The sequence below is a fragment of the Rhinopithecus roxellana genome, chromosome 7, assembly GCF_007565055.1.
Source record: "Rhinopithecus roxellana isolate Shanxi Qingling chromosome 7, ASM756505v1, whole genome shotgun sequence".
In the NCBI taxonomy this organism is placed as follows: Eukaryota; Metazoa; Chordata; class Mammalia; order Primates; family Cercopithecidae; genus Rhinopithecus; species Rhinopithecus roxellana.
The window spans coordinates 87,893,688-87,907,906 of NC_044555.1; the positions used below are offsets into that span (position 1 = coordinate 87,893,688).

General features: G+C 42.6%; 1 protein-coding gene across 2 annotated transcripts in view; it reads left to right on the forward strand.

The window, feature by feature from the left end:
- SMS (spermine synthase) overlaps nt 1–14,219 on the forward strand; it is a 57,178-nt gene that overhangs the window by 27,818 nt on the left and 15,141 nt on the right. For both annotated transcript variants that reach the window (XM_030934362.1, XM_030934363.1), the window contains exons 2-7: nt 998–1,118; nt 5,731–5,824; nt 6,339–6,403; nt 10,846–11,021; nt 11,751–11,905; nt 12,673–12,762. In XM_030934362.1, coding sequence (XP_030790222.1) covers nt 998–1,118; nt 5,731–5,824; nt 6,339–6,403; nt 10,846–11,021; nt 11,751–11,905; nt 12,673–12,762 — 701 coding nt within the window. The remainder of the gene's footprint in view (nt 1–997; nt 1,119–5,730; nt 5,825–6,338; nt 6,404–10,845; nt 11,022–11,750; nt 11,906–12,672; nt 12,763–14,219) is intronic.

A 14,219-nucleotide genomic window follows, 5' to 3' on the forward strand; every position in this document is an offset into this window, starting at 1 on the left:
TTTTCTTGGCAAATCACACTGCAGTCAGCTGTGACTCTTATGTTTTTCTTTTACCTCTGTTCAGGTCACAGAGACGCTTCGTTTTGATATTTACCAGGCTGTTTTTCCCCTCACAGGAGCCAGCCTTCAGAGGGCTGGTGGGAAAGTAAAGAGTAATTCCTCTTGTCATATCTTGGTTCTTTGTTTTACATTTATTAGGGAATGCCTGCTTTGTAGATAGAACTAGAGAACAAGTTGCATTTACCCCTTATTCTAAGTATTGTAATGTTGGATGTTCTTGAAGATCCTGGCTTCAAGTGAACCTGCAGAGGTTAATGTACTTTACGTGGGAACACTGATTGCACTTTTGGGAGTAGGACCATGGGCAGGATGGGAGACAGGAAGATTGGCTTCTGTGACCATGGGGGTGGGGTGGGGAGACTGACAAGCCAGCAGGTTGTCCCATATGGAATCGTTGTCCAGTTTCTACCATTGAGAGCTATGTTACTGAGGATTACTGTTGGATATTTTTTTCCAGTTATAAAAGCAGCACATCGTTTTTGTAAAACATGGGGAAAAAAGCTTGTCATTTATGTTACTCATCAGCAGTGGACAGGTATCCCCTTTCTAGTACCATGTGTCCTCATTAATTTATTTAACCTGAAGTGGAATCTCATTTGTTGTTCTTGCATTTATTTGCATTTCTTTAATTTCTGCTTAGAGTGAATATTTTGTTATGCTGTCTCTAGGCTGAAGATGTCTCCATCCTTGGCACAGCTATTTGTGGTCGGCTTTTGTGTTCTTACCATCACGTAATCTGGTGGTCTGTGTCGCCTTTCCTTGCAGGGTGGAGAATGTTTATCACTCATGTCATGACAAGGGATAAGTGACACTGACAACTTTGTTCAGGTTTTTTTTTTTTTTTTTTGTTAAAGGTCAGTCCTCAAACTGTGCCTCATTGGCCTTCCTTCTGAATGTTTCTTTCTGACCATCTTGCCTTCTTCCCTTTGTTCTCCAGCTGATGGTGAGACCATTCTAAAAGGCCTCCAGTCCATTTTCCAGGAGCAGGGAATGGCGGAGTCGGTGCACACCTGGCAGGACCATGGCTATTTAGCAACCTACACAAACAAGAATGGCAGGTGAGCAGTCTCCGGTGTTGTTCTTCATATCTAGTCACTTATGAGCAGGATGGGTGACAGAGTGGAGGATGGGGGTGGCACCTGGCTTTTTTTTTTTTTCTCCTTTGGCATCTTTTAGGATGGGGCTGGAACTTGGTGCTTCTCAACCCTAGCTGCACATCAGAATCTCCTGGTAGCGTTACCGACCACAGGTTCTTAAGCTCTCATGTATATATAGATTGACAGGAGGTCAAACATGTTTCCTAGACAAGTTTTTTGTTAAGACTTATGCCCAGAGTGAGCATAAGGGAGGCAGCCCAGGAAAAGTTTTGTGGCTGACTCCCCCGAGGGGAGCTGCAGGTGATGTTTTGAAGGGAGTGATGTGAATAGTTCATGAGGTAGATGAGTGTAATTACAGGTACGCACCTAGTTAGTGGTGTGCAGATGCAGTGAGACCTCTTGCTTAATGTATGCACCCTGAAGTGGCTGGTGAGCCCGCTCTTGGCGGGGACTTTAGCGTAATAGTACGACAGGGGCAGGATCGCTCATTGGGCGCATGCAAGTGGTAGGTCAGCTCCCTGGAGTAAAAAGTTTACGGTGGAACTTAGCCTCTTAAGTCCCTGGAGTAAGATTTACCATAGGATGCTGCTTATCTTAGTGTTTCCCGGTCTCTTGGTCAGCAAGGATGATATCAGAGGGGCTGGGGTCCGGATGGATGGGTTGGTTGGGGTGCCCGCCACCTGTGAGGACCCACTAGTTTGCAGCAGAGGCCCGTAGTGGGCATGCCGGGGCCTTCTCGCTGCAGGATGCTGAGCTGCAGATGCTCTTGCTCAGGTCAAAGTATGGTGGGTGCAGGCTGAGGGTACCTGCTTTAGGTGGCCAGCAGCAGTGCTGCAGGGCCCCAGGGACAGCCTGCACAGAGCCTCAAGCAGCGCTTTGCCATCTTCCTGGCTCCTAGAGCCTGGTATTTCTGGAAATAAGTGTGTTATTGGGGTGGGGGGAGCCCAGGTCCCTTCTCTACACTGTTTCTGGAGAGCTTTCACGAAACACTCGTGCCTGGGCATTTCCCCCAGAAATTGAGGTCACAGGTCCTGGACATCTGGATTTCTCCAAAGCCCCAGTGGTTCTGTGTGGCCAGGACCAAGAGCCCCTGGCGGCATAAGCAGTTTGAAATGGCAGGCAGTGATCCCCTGGGCCCCTACCGCAAGAGTTCTTGATGAAATAGCGGGTCTGCGACAGGGCCCAGATTCAATTTTCAGGAAGCTCCCGGGGGATGCTGATGCTGCTGAACTGCTGACCACACTTTGAGTAGCACTGTTATGACTGATTATCAGCTACTGCAGACCATGGTAAAATGCAGAAGAAAACCTAAACTAAGAAATGACTGATAACAAGAAACCAGTGCGTTGACCTCTTGGTATTTCCTTAAATCTTGGTTTGTATTGTAACTGGACTGGCTTAGTATGTAAAACTACTAATTAAGATTCTTAGTAATTTGCACTATCAATTTAGAAATGTAATAGGGTGCGGTGTATACTGCTTGGGCGATGGGTGCACCAAAATCTCACAAATCAGTACTAAAGAATTTACTCATGTAACTAAACGCCACCCGTTCCCCAATAACCTATGGAAATAAACATTAAAATAAATAAAAATGTGAACTCCAGGATGGGGTATTTTCGATGACTTTTATTCTGTTACCTCAATGGGTACCCAGTACTGGAATTCCACGTGGCTTCCTTAATGTCCCACTTTCTCTCCCTTTGTTTCTCTATTAAAGGAAAAAGTAGCCACCTCCATTATATTCCAGAGACCTAGAGATGAGGGAAACCTGTACTTTTTGAGCTCACTGCCCCTTCCATTATTCTCTCTATAAGTCTCCATGGCCCACTCCTGTGGCATTAATTGGTGTTCTCTATCCTGATACCTCTCAAAGACATCCAAACCTCTTCTTCCCCAAGCCCAGACTTGTATTTCTAACCATGCAGCAAACCTCCCTGTGTGTTTAGTAGATACCTCAAATGTATCTAAGATGATGGTTTCTTCCTTACATGAACGCTACCACCAAACCCCCCTCTCCCCTGTGTCCTTTCCTTCCCTGCTCTGACCCAGATGGTCTCTTGGAAGCAGAGGCTGTAGCTGTCCTAGAGCCCTCTGGCTCCTGCAGGATTACACTCAGCCCCTCCCTGTACCTGCCGCCTCTCACTGTTTTTACTGTGGTCCATCTTTTGGGGACCACAGCAAATCGGAACTCATCATCCACCGCCTCCGGTGGCAGGCTCCTCAGCCAGCACCAGGTGAAAAGTTGCACTTTATCTCCTAAAGGCCTTTGCAGCTGGGCCCTGCCTACCTCTCTGTGACAATTATTGAAGTTTCTGCCATAGACACCAATTCCAGTTGTACAGAAGACTTAGAATTCCTCCCAGAAGGGGTTTTTGAGTGACAAGAGCTGTTTGGAAACTGCTTTGAAAAGCAGTAAACAGAAACAAAAAAAAACCCAAATGAACTGCTTAGGGTGTTGTTGTTGTTGTTGTTGTTTTTGAGACCAAGTCTTGCTCTATTCCCCAGGCTGGAGTGCAGTGGCGCAATCTTGGCTCACTGCAGCCTCTGCCTCCTGGATTCAAGCAGTTCTCCCACCTCAGCCTTCCGAGTGGCTGGAATTACAGGCACTCACCCCCACATCCAGATAAGTTTGTGTTTTTAATAGAGACGGGGTTTCACCATGTTGCCCAGGCTGGTCTCGAACTCCTGGCTCAAGCCATCCACCTGCCTCAGCCTCTCAAAGTGTTGGGATTACAGGCGTGAGCCACCGCGCCTGGCCAGCTTAGTTTTTAAGAGTTTTCTACTTGGTCTCCTTCCTCTCTCACTTGGTCAACTGGTACCCACCCCGAGGTGCCTGTCCTGAAACCTCACCTCTCCTACCCATGCATGGGCTTGGGGAAAGGACCTGAGCCACCTTTATTCAGGTTCTCTATTCCCTTCCCCCGACCCTGGGCACATTTTTCCCCCTCTAGTTCTGGTTTTATCCCTAGGAGCACCTTAATCCTTGACTCTGCCTTCTAGCATTCTCTGTGTTCATGCTAGAACCACCCAAGTGGATAAAGGGGACATTATTTCTCTGTTGTTCCTTCCCCCCTCCTCTCTGCTGCCAGTGAAGGAGGGAAAGGAAAGATGATCCTCTCATTCTGGTGTAGAAGAGTTTGTGGACTGGGGGCAAGAACTTGATTTTTGAGGTCACTTAAGGGCTGAAGGTGAAAAATTAACTAGTTTTGTTTTATTTTAAATTTTTTATAGAGACAGGGTCTCACTCTGTCGCCCAGGCTGGAGTGCAGTGGTGCGATCATGGCTCACTGCGGCCTCGATCTCCCAGGCATAAGGAATCCTCCTGCCTCATCCTCCCAAGTAGCTGGGACTACAGGCGTGTGCCACCGTGCCTAGTTTATTATTTTTAGTTTTTTGTTTTTGTTTTTTTTTAATCCAAGCACACGGTATTCTCTGAGCATAATTCATCTTCTAATTTAGTATTTTTCAAACATTTCTTTACCTATAATTTATAGTAGGAGGTCATCACAACCCTGGAAATACACATCTGTGTAAATGCAAAACAAATACATGCATAGACCAGGTGCAGTGGCTCACGCTTGTAATCCCAACACTTTGAGAGGCCAAGGCGGGTGGATCACCTGAGGTCAGGAGTTTGAGACCAGCCTGGCTGACATGGTGAAACCCCGTCTCTACTGAAAATACAAAATTAACCAGGTGTGGTGGGACACGCCTGTGGTCCCAGCTACTTAGGAGGCTGAGACAGAAGAATTGCTTGAACCCAGGAGGTGGAGGCTGCAATGAGCTGAGATCATGTCACACTGCCCTCCAGCCAGGGCAAGACAGAGTAAGACTCTGTCTCAAAAAAAAAAAAAAAAAAAAAAAAAAAAAAAAGCGTGTAACTGAAACAAAAGTTTTATCGAGTACATCTTAGTGCATGTGATACACTCAATTCTGTTTATTTCATTAAAAAATAAAAAAGGACTGATCAGAAAATTTTCTGTAAAGGTTGCTGTCACATTTTTAAAAAAACTCTTTGAAAATGTAAACCATTCTTACTTAGCCTGCAGGCTTTACAAAAACATACTGTGGGATGGATTAGGTTTGCAGGCACTTGGCCTGGATTTTCCAGAGTGCTTACTAAATTAATTTACCTACCACCAGCCTGCAGTTAGGAAAAAATGACTCTGGTTTGAACTCTAAAGTTTAATTGGGAGAAACCAGTATTACCCTTCTCCACACTCCCTTCCTATTAAGGCTGTGGTTACTAAACCTGGCAAAATTACCTAGAGAATCTTTTTAAAAATTAGGTTCACAGAACTGCTACTGAATCACTTTCTGGGCCCAAGAACCAGTTTTGAAAACCTTAACATTTAGTAATGCCCTCTAAACCTTCCGCAAATGATTGGTAGTTTCTCCCTGCAAGACACAGCCCTAGTAAGAAAGTAAAAAGGTTAACTGTATAGTTTTAGGGAAATAAAGAGCAGTGGTCTTTTAATTGGGTGACATCTCTCTTTCTTTCTCTCTGTTTTTTTTTTTTTTGAATGCCCTGATACAATTCTTAAGCTTAAAATTATATTTTCCTTTGTAGCTTTGCCAATTTGAGAATTTACCCACATGGATTGGTGTTGCTGGACCTTCAGAGTTACGATGGTGATGCGCAAGGCAAAGAAGAGATCGACAGTGTCGGTTTTTCACTTTCATTTACTCGGTGTTTAAGGATCATAGTATCTGCTTAGCTTAGTGTTAAAATAATTTTCTCTTCATTGCTTACTTTCCAGTTAATTTTAAACTTTCCTCCCTCCACATAAGTGGTTTTAGAATAGAAGTAGTTGTTCAGTTGTTTTTAGGAACTTGGGTGTCAGCGTTTCCTTTTAACTGCCTGAGTATGAGTAATCTTATTTTCCACTGGAGGGAATAGAAAACCTTTAACCAGGATTTTATAGCTGCAGTACCCTTTAGCCTTCCTCTTCCATGTTATTTTGTTGCTAACTTACACTAAGGTTAGGTCAGCAACATGAAGGGATAGTTGGGATGGGAGAGTGGAATTGGGCCAGGCCTACAGGCTGCTAGAGGGTAGGAGGAGGGACAGGTCAATCTTGCAGAGCTCTGTCAACACGGCCTCAGTTGTTGGGTCTGTAATTTAGCTGTTCCATGCAGCTTATTCTGCAAGCCCATTGATTTTTCTTTTAATTGTAGATTTTGAACAAAGTAGAAGAAAGAATGAAAGAATTGAGTCAGGACAGTACTGGGCGGGTGAAACGGTAAGTCCACTCTTGAATGTCCTTTTATATTTAATCGATTGAAACAATGATAGTTGGCTGGGCACGGTAGCTCACACCTGTAATCCCAGCAATTTCAGAGGCCGAGGCAGGCGGATCCCTTTAAGTCAGGAGTTTGAGACCAGCCTGGCCAACATGACAAAACACCGTCTCTACTAAAAATACAAAAATTAGCTGGGTGTGGTGGTGCATGCCTGTAATTCCAGCTACTTGAAAGACTGGCGCATGCGAATGGCTTGAACCCAGGAGGCAGAGGTTGCAGTGAGCCGAGATCACATCACTGCACTCTGGCCTGGGTGACACAATGAGACCGTGTCAAAAAAAAAAAAAAAAAAAAAAAAAAAAAAAATTAGAATGGCGGTGTTGTCCTCAGTAGTGTCTGCTTAAGATATGGAAAACATCAAACTCAGCACCTCCTTCTGGCAACATGGTGAACCGAACTGCTGGGCCCCTCACACCAAAACAAGATAGTGTATGAACATACATGTGCATGGATGCACACACAAAAATGCTAGGTAAAATGAAACTAAGGCAGAAAGGAGATAGGGACCAACTCCAAGGAGTTGGAACTGCATAAAGTGGAGACCCAGGTAGAGCTGCCACCACATAAAAGGGAGCTAGAAAACTCCCAACTTCAGTTCGAGACCAACCTGACCAACATGGGCGAAACCCCGTCTCTTCTAAAAATACAAAAATCAGCCAGGCTTGGTGATGCACGCCTGTAATCCTAGCTTCTCAGGAGCCTGAGGCAGGAGAATCGCTTGAACCCGGGAAGCGGAGGTTGCAGTGAGCTGAGATTGCACCACTGCACTCCAGCCTGGGCAACAGAGTGAAATTCCATCTCAAAAAAAAAAAAAAAAAAAAAACCTGACTTCGACCCTTCCCGGAAAGACAAAAGGTCACTTTTTCTCCTTCAGGGCCCCAGAGTAAAGTTAAGCAATTTTAAGAGACTCTGACCAGGTGGGGTGATAAGAAAATTTGCCTCAAGGCTTTCAAAGAAGAAAACTTTCCAAGATACTAAGAATTGATAGGCCGCCAACCTTAAGCTGCCATAGGCAGGTTATTTTCAAGTGATCATGAGGAAAATGAAGCTCGCCCTATCAAGTGGGATGGGCACTAGCCCCACATGGCTATTTAAAGTTAGTTAAAATACACAATTCAGTTCCTGAGTCACAATAGCTAGTGGTTAGCGTCTGCCATGTGGGACAGTACAACTACGGAACATTTTCATCATCTAAATTTCTGTCGGACACTGCCGAAGTGTTTGCCAGTGGTGTCAGATTTTGAAAGAATGCAGTTTTGACTTCTGTGGGAAGGAACTAGTGGGAATTAAGTAGTGCTTTGGATAGACAGCATGTAAATGCAGGACAATTTACTCTTGCCCTGCCTTGGTGGATCCTCACCAGGCCTTAAGGCATAGAAGTCCTGTCCCTTGCTCATAAAATTAACCTCATAGTTGCAGAGACAAACACAGAGGGACTTCCTCATTGCTGAGCAACGGGTATATAGGTTTCTCCAGTTATGGCACTTTCCAGAAGAAGGAATCCTTATCCGCAAGTGTTAGGATGTTTAAGTAGTTAATTACTCACCATGCTGAGTTTGATCAGCCCATAAGAAAGCTCTAGAGCAGATGTAAGATAACTGGGTAATTGTTTAGTCTCCTGTAGTTAAAGAGGAAAGCAGGAAACTGAAAGTGAAAAGAAGACGCCACATTATAGAACTGTCTACTTTTTTGAGATCTGTTAGAGCATTCAGGCTCTTTTAGAGCACCCAAGCTCAGTTTAAGGTCCCTAGCCATGTCTCTCACCCTTCATCTTCCTTTAAAAGCACATCCACACCCATATGCCCATATCACTTTTTGGACATCTCATCTTTTCCTGTTTGCAGGGTTTTCCTTATCTGCACCCATTTGCAATGAACAGGTTCCCCACTGTCAGAAAGGGTCTTAACTTGATGATAATGAATTGGTCCACATCAAAATGTGGTCTGATTTTTATCAGTTACCTCTAGGAGTGAGTAAACAGAATACATTTATGGGCTTCAGCATTCGTGAGAAGTCTGGTTCTTTTCTCTTTTTTTTTGGTATGGGAGTTTTCTAAGAATGGAGTTAAGCTTTAGATCTTCAAAATACCTTGCCTATGCTTGTTACAGTTTTTATTTTCATGAAATAAGGTTGATGAGAGCTGGAAATTGGGAATACCTTGTTGTAAGCCCTTTGTTACTGGCCTCAAAAGGACAAGGATTGCTATACTTTTTTTTTTAATGTGGAGAATAAAGATCAGAGGTTAAATGTTAGAGATGAAATCATTAACGGATAACCCAGTAACATCTGAAATGATTCCCCTCTGTTAAGTTAAATCTGAATTTTTGACTCAGAAGCTATGGGATGTACTTGAATTTATTTTTGTTTTGTACTTTCAAGTGAAAAGGAATAAGAAAACAAGGTCACATAAATTAACTTTGATTTTAAAAGGTTCTTGCAATTTACACAGTATACCTGAGGCCTGGGCTATAATCTGCCTGAATTGGTATAGTCCAGTTTCATTTTTCAGCAGTGAAGTTTGAAACGAGTTTGATAGGGGATTTCATAGTACCTCCTGGTAGCCCGTTATAGGGCTACCAGGGAGATGCCCTTTAATGCTAGGTTGAGCACTTCATCAGGGTAACGTCATTTACATCCTGTTAAGATGCATCTTTCTCTTTGCCAGTCTTTAAAAACCATAGTGTTACAATGTAGAAAAGAGCTCTTCACCTTAGCCAAGGCACTATTGACACAATTGAGAACAGACACTTTATTTTCAGTGGGTTTGTCTGTAGTGCAGTAATATCCCATAGCTGGCTGGCTGTCAAGGAGAGGGTAGTCTTCCTCCCCTGGAAGTGAGTGACTTTGTACTTCTTCCAGCGCCATGGGTGGCTCACTCATCTCACTCCCCACCATCAGCCAGGGGTGGAAGAGGCTTCCTCCAGGTCCTGTTTGCCTGCTCTCTAGCGGTTGTCCTGATAGGTGCTTCACATTTTACAGTTTACAGGAAAAACCCTCTAGAATGCCTCACATTCTCAAAGCTGAATTTGTTCACGTGGAGTTTGGTAAAGAAGTGATTAAATCAAGAGTTGGATTACATGAATTTATGGGAGTTTGCCTTTTCAATCTCAGTGTTCTTTATAGATGTTAGCATACCCTCATAGAAAGCCTCGTTAACTTGTAACAGGTTTAGATTGTACTCTTGGAATCTGGTGAGCAGGGAAGGGAAAGAGACTCATAGGAGTAAGTCAGGCCGCATATCCCAGCATTTTAGATGTCTACAGCTGTGCATCATGGCGTTTTAATATCGAACACTACTGTGTTTGAGAACACATGACTCACGCAGTTGTGTTATGTATGCAGTGAGCTCTCCTTTTCTTTGTGTTTGACTTGTCAAGCCCCTTTTCCAGGTCTGTTTTTTCCTGTCATTTAGTGTCCTCTGCTGGTACTTTCTAGTACATTCATCCTGTGAAAAATACCGAGTATTTACAAAAGAATGAATGAAAAAGTCATGTTGCAGCCTCTCTAGTAGTAACTGGTTCAGGCCAGAATCTTCTACATGCTAAAACCACTGGTAAAGGTTTGTTGGGGGTGAGGACTTTCACCTAGTTTCAGAGGACCACCCCACAGCCTGCTTAGTAATTTCAAAGGGTGAAAAGGTACCTCTGCAGATGGAGAGATCTCATGAATACCACTTTAAGTGATCACAGACTTAGCATCACCAATAATAGGACAAATACACATCTTGTATTTCCGATGCGATGCCTGTGTAATTCATATATGTCAACCTGATTCTAACCATGAAGAGTGAGAGATTATCAGGTAAACCCATATGAGTCATTTTTCGGCAGAGTAGCTGGTCTGTACTTTGAGATCTCAATGTCATGAAACATACCAGTAAAAAAAAAAAAAAGTTCTACATTACGTGAGTATAAAAAAGAAAATGCAGTGTATGAACCTTTATTCAAGAGCAGAACATCTATAAAGGACATAACTGGCATAATTGGGGACACTTGAAGATGGACTCTGTACTAGCTAACCATATGATACCCATGTGAACTGGTGTGAATGTGGTAATGTCAATGCAGTTATGTAGATAGTCTTAAGAGACAGATACTGCTGGAGCATTTGAAGTATGAAGTGTGCAGTGGCCATCTTCTTCAGCTTTTTGTTAGAGAAAATCTACAGCATGACAGGATTTTTAAAAAAGTGAACTGTGTACAATAGTTGTCAACATTTGGTGGTGGCCGTGATTATATAAAACTAAAAGCCCAAGCTTTGGATTCGTTTTGTGCTTGTCAAAAGTCGGCAGTCGTGGCTTTCTTTTGCATACTCTTCACCCCAGGTCCACTTGTAAGGCAGTATTCTAATAAGGTACATTGCTGTTTTTCTCTTTTTCCAGATTACCACCCATAGTGCGAGGAGGAGCCATCGACAGATATTGGCCAACCGCTGATGGGCGCCTGGTTGAATATGACATCGATGAAGTGGTATATGACGAAGATTCACCTTATCAAAATATAAAAATCCTACACTCGAAGCAGTTTGGAAATATTCTCATCCTTAGTGGGGATGTTAGTAAGTATTCTATCCCTGCCCTGATCACATAACAAAGTGGTGATTTGTTAGATGATGGCGTTTTCCTGACAGTTATTGCTGTTGTGGATTTGTTTGAGTTTGTTTCTGACACTGCTGGTTTTTGAGATGCACATTTATGTCATATTAACCTGTGGATTGTCTGGGCTTTCACATAAACTTCGTCTTGACATTGCCTCCTTAGTGATGAGTATTTGGATTGTGTTTCAAAAGAAAATGCATTTGCGTATTAAAAAAAAAAAAAAACCTTTTTGTTACAGAACAGTTGAAACCTAAGGAGACAAATTAGTGTGATGAACCCACATGTACTCACCATCGAGTGTGAACAATTATCAACTCCTAGCCAGTCTTATTTTGCCTCAACCCCAGTCCACTTTGTCCCTCTCATATTATTTTGAAGCAGCTCACAGACATCATATTATTTCATTTGTTAAGATGTAACTGCTTTTAATTATTTGGTATATTGACACATTTTTAAGGCTGGATTTTCTTTCCACTGACTAATGTCCATTTGTATAAGGTGTCAGATGATCAGGGTTGATGAAAAAGTCCTCAATGGAAAAAAAAAAGCTTGCATATTGTTCACAGTTTTAAAAAATTGAAAATGAAAAATTTACATTTTGGGCTAGATCCCGGCACTTCAGTGTGGCGGGGCCAGGTGGTTTGTGTGTTAAGGTAGACTCACCATTTGGATTTGTTTCTCCTCCCTAGATTTGGCAGAGAGTGATTTGGCATATACCCGGGCCATCATGGGCAGTGGCAAAGAAGATTACACTGGCAAAGATGTACTCATTCTGGGAGGTGGAGATGGAGGCATATTGTGTGAAATAGTCAAACTAAAACCAAAGATGGTCACTATGGTAGAGATATCCTTTGTTGTATGAGAGAACAAGTTCAGTGGGCTTCTTTTGCTTCCTTCCTTCCTTTAGTGTCTCACAACTCAAATTAATGTTACCACAGACTAGAGGCAAATGTGTTACCCAGACTACTTTGAACAGACAAGTTAGTAACAGTACCCTTTTATGTGGCCATCAACAAAGAAATAATCGGCTGGGCGCAGTGGCTCATGCCTGTAATCCTAGCACTTTGGGAGGCCGTGGCAGGTGCATCACCTGAGGTCAGGAGTTCAAGACCAGCCTAATCAACATGGCGAAACCCCGTCTCTGCTAAAAATACAAAAAATTAGCCAGGCATGGTGGCGGGCACCTGTAATCCCAGCTACTTGGGAGGCTGAGACAGGAGAATTGCTTGAACCCGAGGTGGCAGAAGTTGTAGTAAGCCAAGATCGCGCCACTTCACTCTAGCCTGGGCGACAGAGTGAGACTTCATTTCAAAAACAAATAATCTACCTAGTTGAGGATTAAAGAGCAAATGACTTTGATACTGTGTCTGTTGCCCAGCAGTTTCCAAAATGGCTTCCCTAAAGCCATCTCATGAGGAGAAAAGAAGATTCAGTTCCTTTTGAGAGTCCTTAGTGTGAAAATAGTCACTCACTGCCTCGTTCATCATTTTGTCAAATTTGTGATACCCAAGTTAGCATTATAAAATCTTCGTTTGTCTTAACCCTTTCTTTAAAGTATTACTATTTCAGAATTCTTTGATATACCCAAATTCTCCTTAACCTGTTTCGGACATTGACCAAATGGTGATCGATGGGTGTAAGAAATACATGCGAAAAACGTGTGGCGATGTCTTAGACAATCTTAAAGGAGACTGCTATCAGGTAATTATGTTTTCTGGATAATATAGTTTTAGGTCAACTGATAATATAATTGATTTAAGTTATTGATCAGAATCGTGCCTTATTAAAACAGCTTTTAGTATAATTGGTTGAGAAGATCAATATGTCATCTGTCTCTTCATGTGAGTTATATGTATATTTGTATTTAGGGTACACATGTACCAATGATGGGAATGCACCAACTCCAGATTCTCTAAATGGAATAAAATGAATTCTGTTTTTTGTGGTTTTTTGTTTGTTTGTTTTATACTTCTAGGGTACCTGTGCAGAACATGCAGGTTTGTTACATAGGTATACACGTGCCATGGTGGTTCGCTGCGCCTGTCAACCCATCATCTAGGTTTTAAGCCCTGCGAGCATTAGGCATTTCTCCTAATACTATCCCTCCCCTAGGCCCCTATCCCCTGACTGGCCCCGATGTGTGATGTTCCCCTCACTGTGTCCATGTGTTCTCATTGTTCATCTCACACTTACAAGTGAGAACATGCGGTGTTTGGTTTTCTGTTCTTGTGTTAGTTTGCCGAGAATTATGGTTTCCAGCTTCATCCATGTCCCTGCAAAGGACATGAACTCATCCTTTTTTATGGCTGCATAGTATTCCATGGTGTATATGTGCCACATTTTCTTTATCTAGCCTATCCTTGATGGGCATTTGAGTTGGTTCCAAGTCTTTGCTTTTATGAATGGTGCCACAGTAAACCTACGTGTGCGCATGTGTCTTTATAGTAGAATGATTTATAATCCTTTGGGTATATACCCGGTAATGGGATTGCTGGGTCAAATGGTATTTCTAGTTCTAGATCCTTGAGGAATCGCCACACTGTCTTCCACGATGGTTGAACTAATTTACACTCCCAACAGTGTAAAAGCATTCCTATTTCTCCACATCCTCTCCAGCATCTGTTGTTTCCTGACTTTTTAATGATCACCATTGTAACTCCAGCCTGGGCTGCAGAGCGAGAATGTCTCGAAAAGAAAAGAAAATCTTAATTAAAAAAACCTAAATAATAATAATAATAAAAGAAAAACTTAATAGTAAAATCAAGTAGTACACAAAACTAAAGATTGCTTTTACATATGTGCAAAATTTCCAAGTAAAATAATAAGCTAAATCTGTCATTAAAGAAGTCTATATTATACTCAAGTAGGATTCAGTTAGAAGTGTAAAGATTTGAATTTTAAGAAATCTGTCAACTTAATTCATTATGTGAATAAAGGAGGAAAATAACAGATGACAAAGAATTTGAGCTACATGGGAGGCTGAGGCAAGAGAATTGAGGCAGTCATTTTTAATAAAAACTAATGCAGTATACCTATGTAAAATTAGCCAGGTGTGGTGGCATGTGCCTGTAATTCCAGCTACATGGGAGGCTGAGGCAAGAGAATTGCTTGAACCCGGAAGGTGGAGGTTGCAGTGAGCCGAGATTGCACCACTGCAC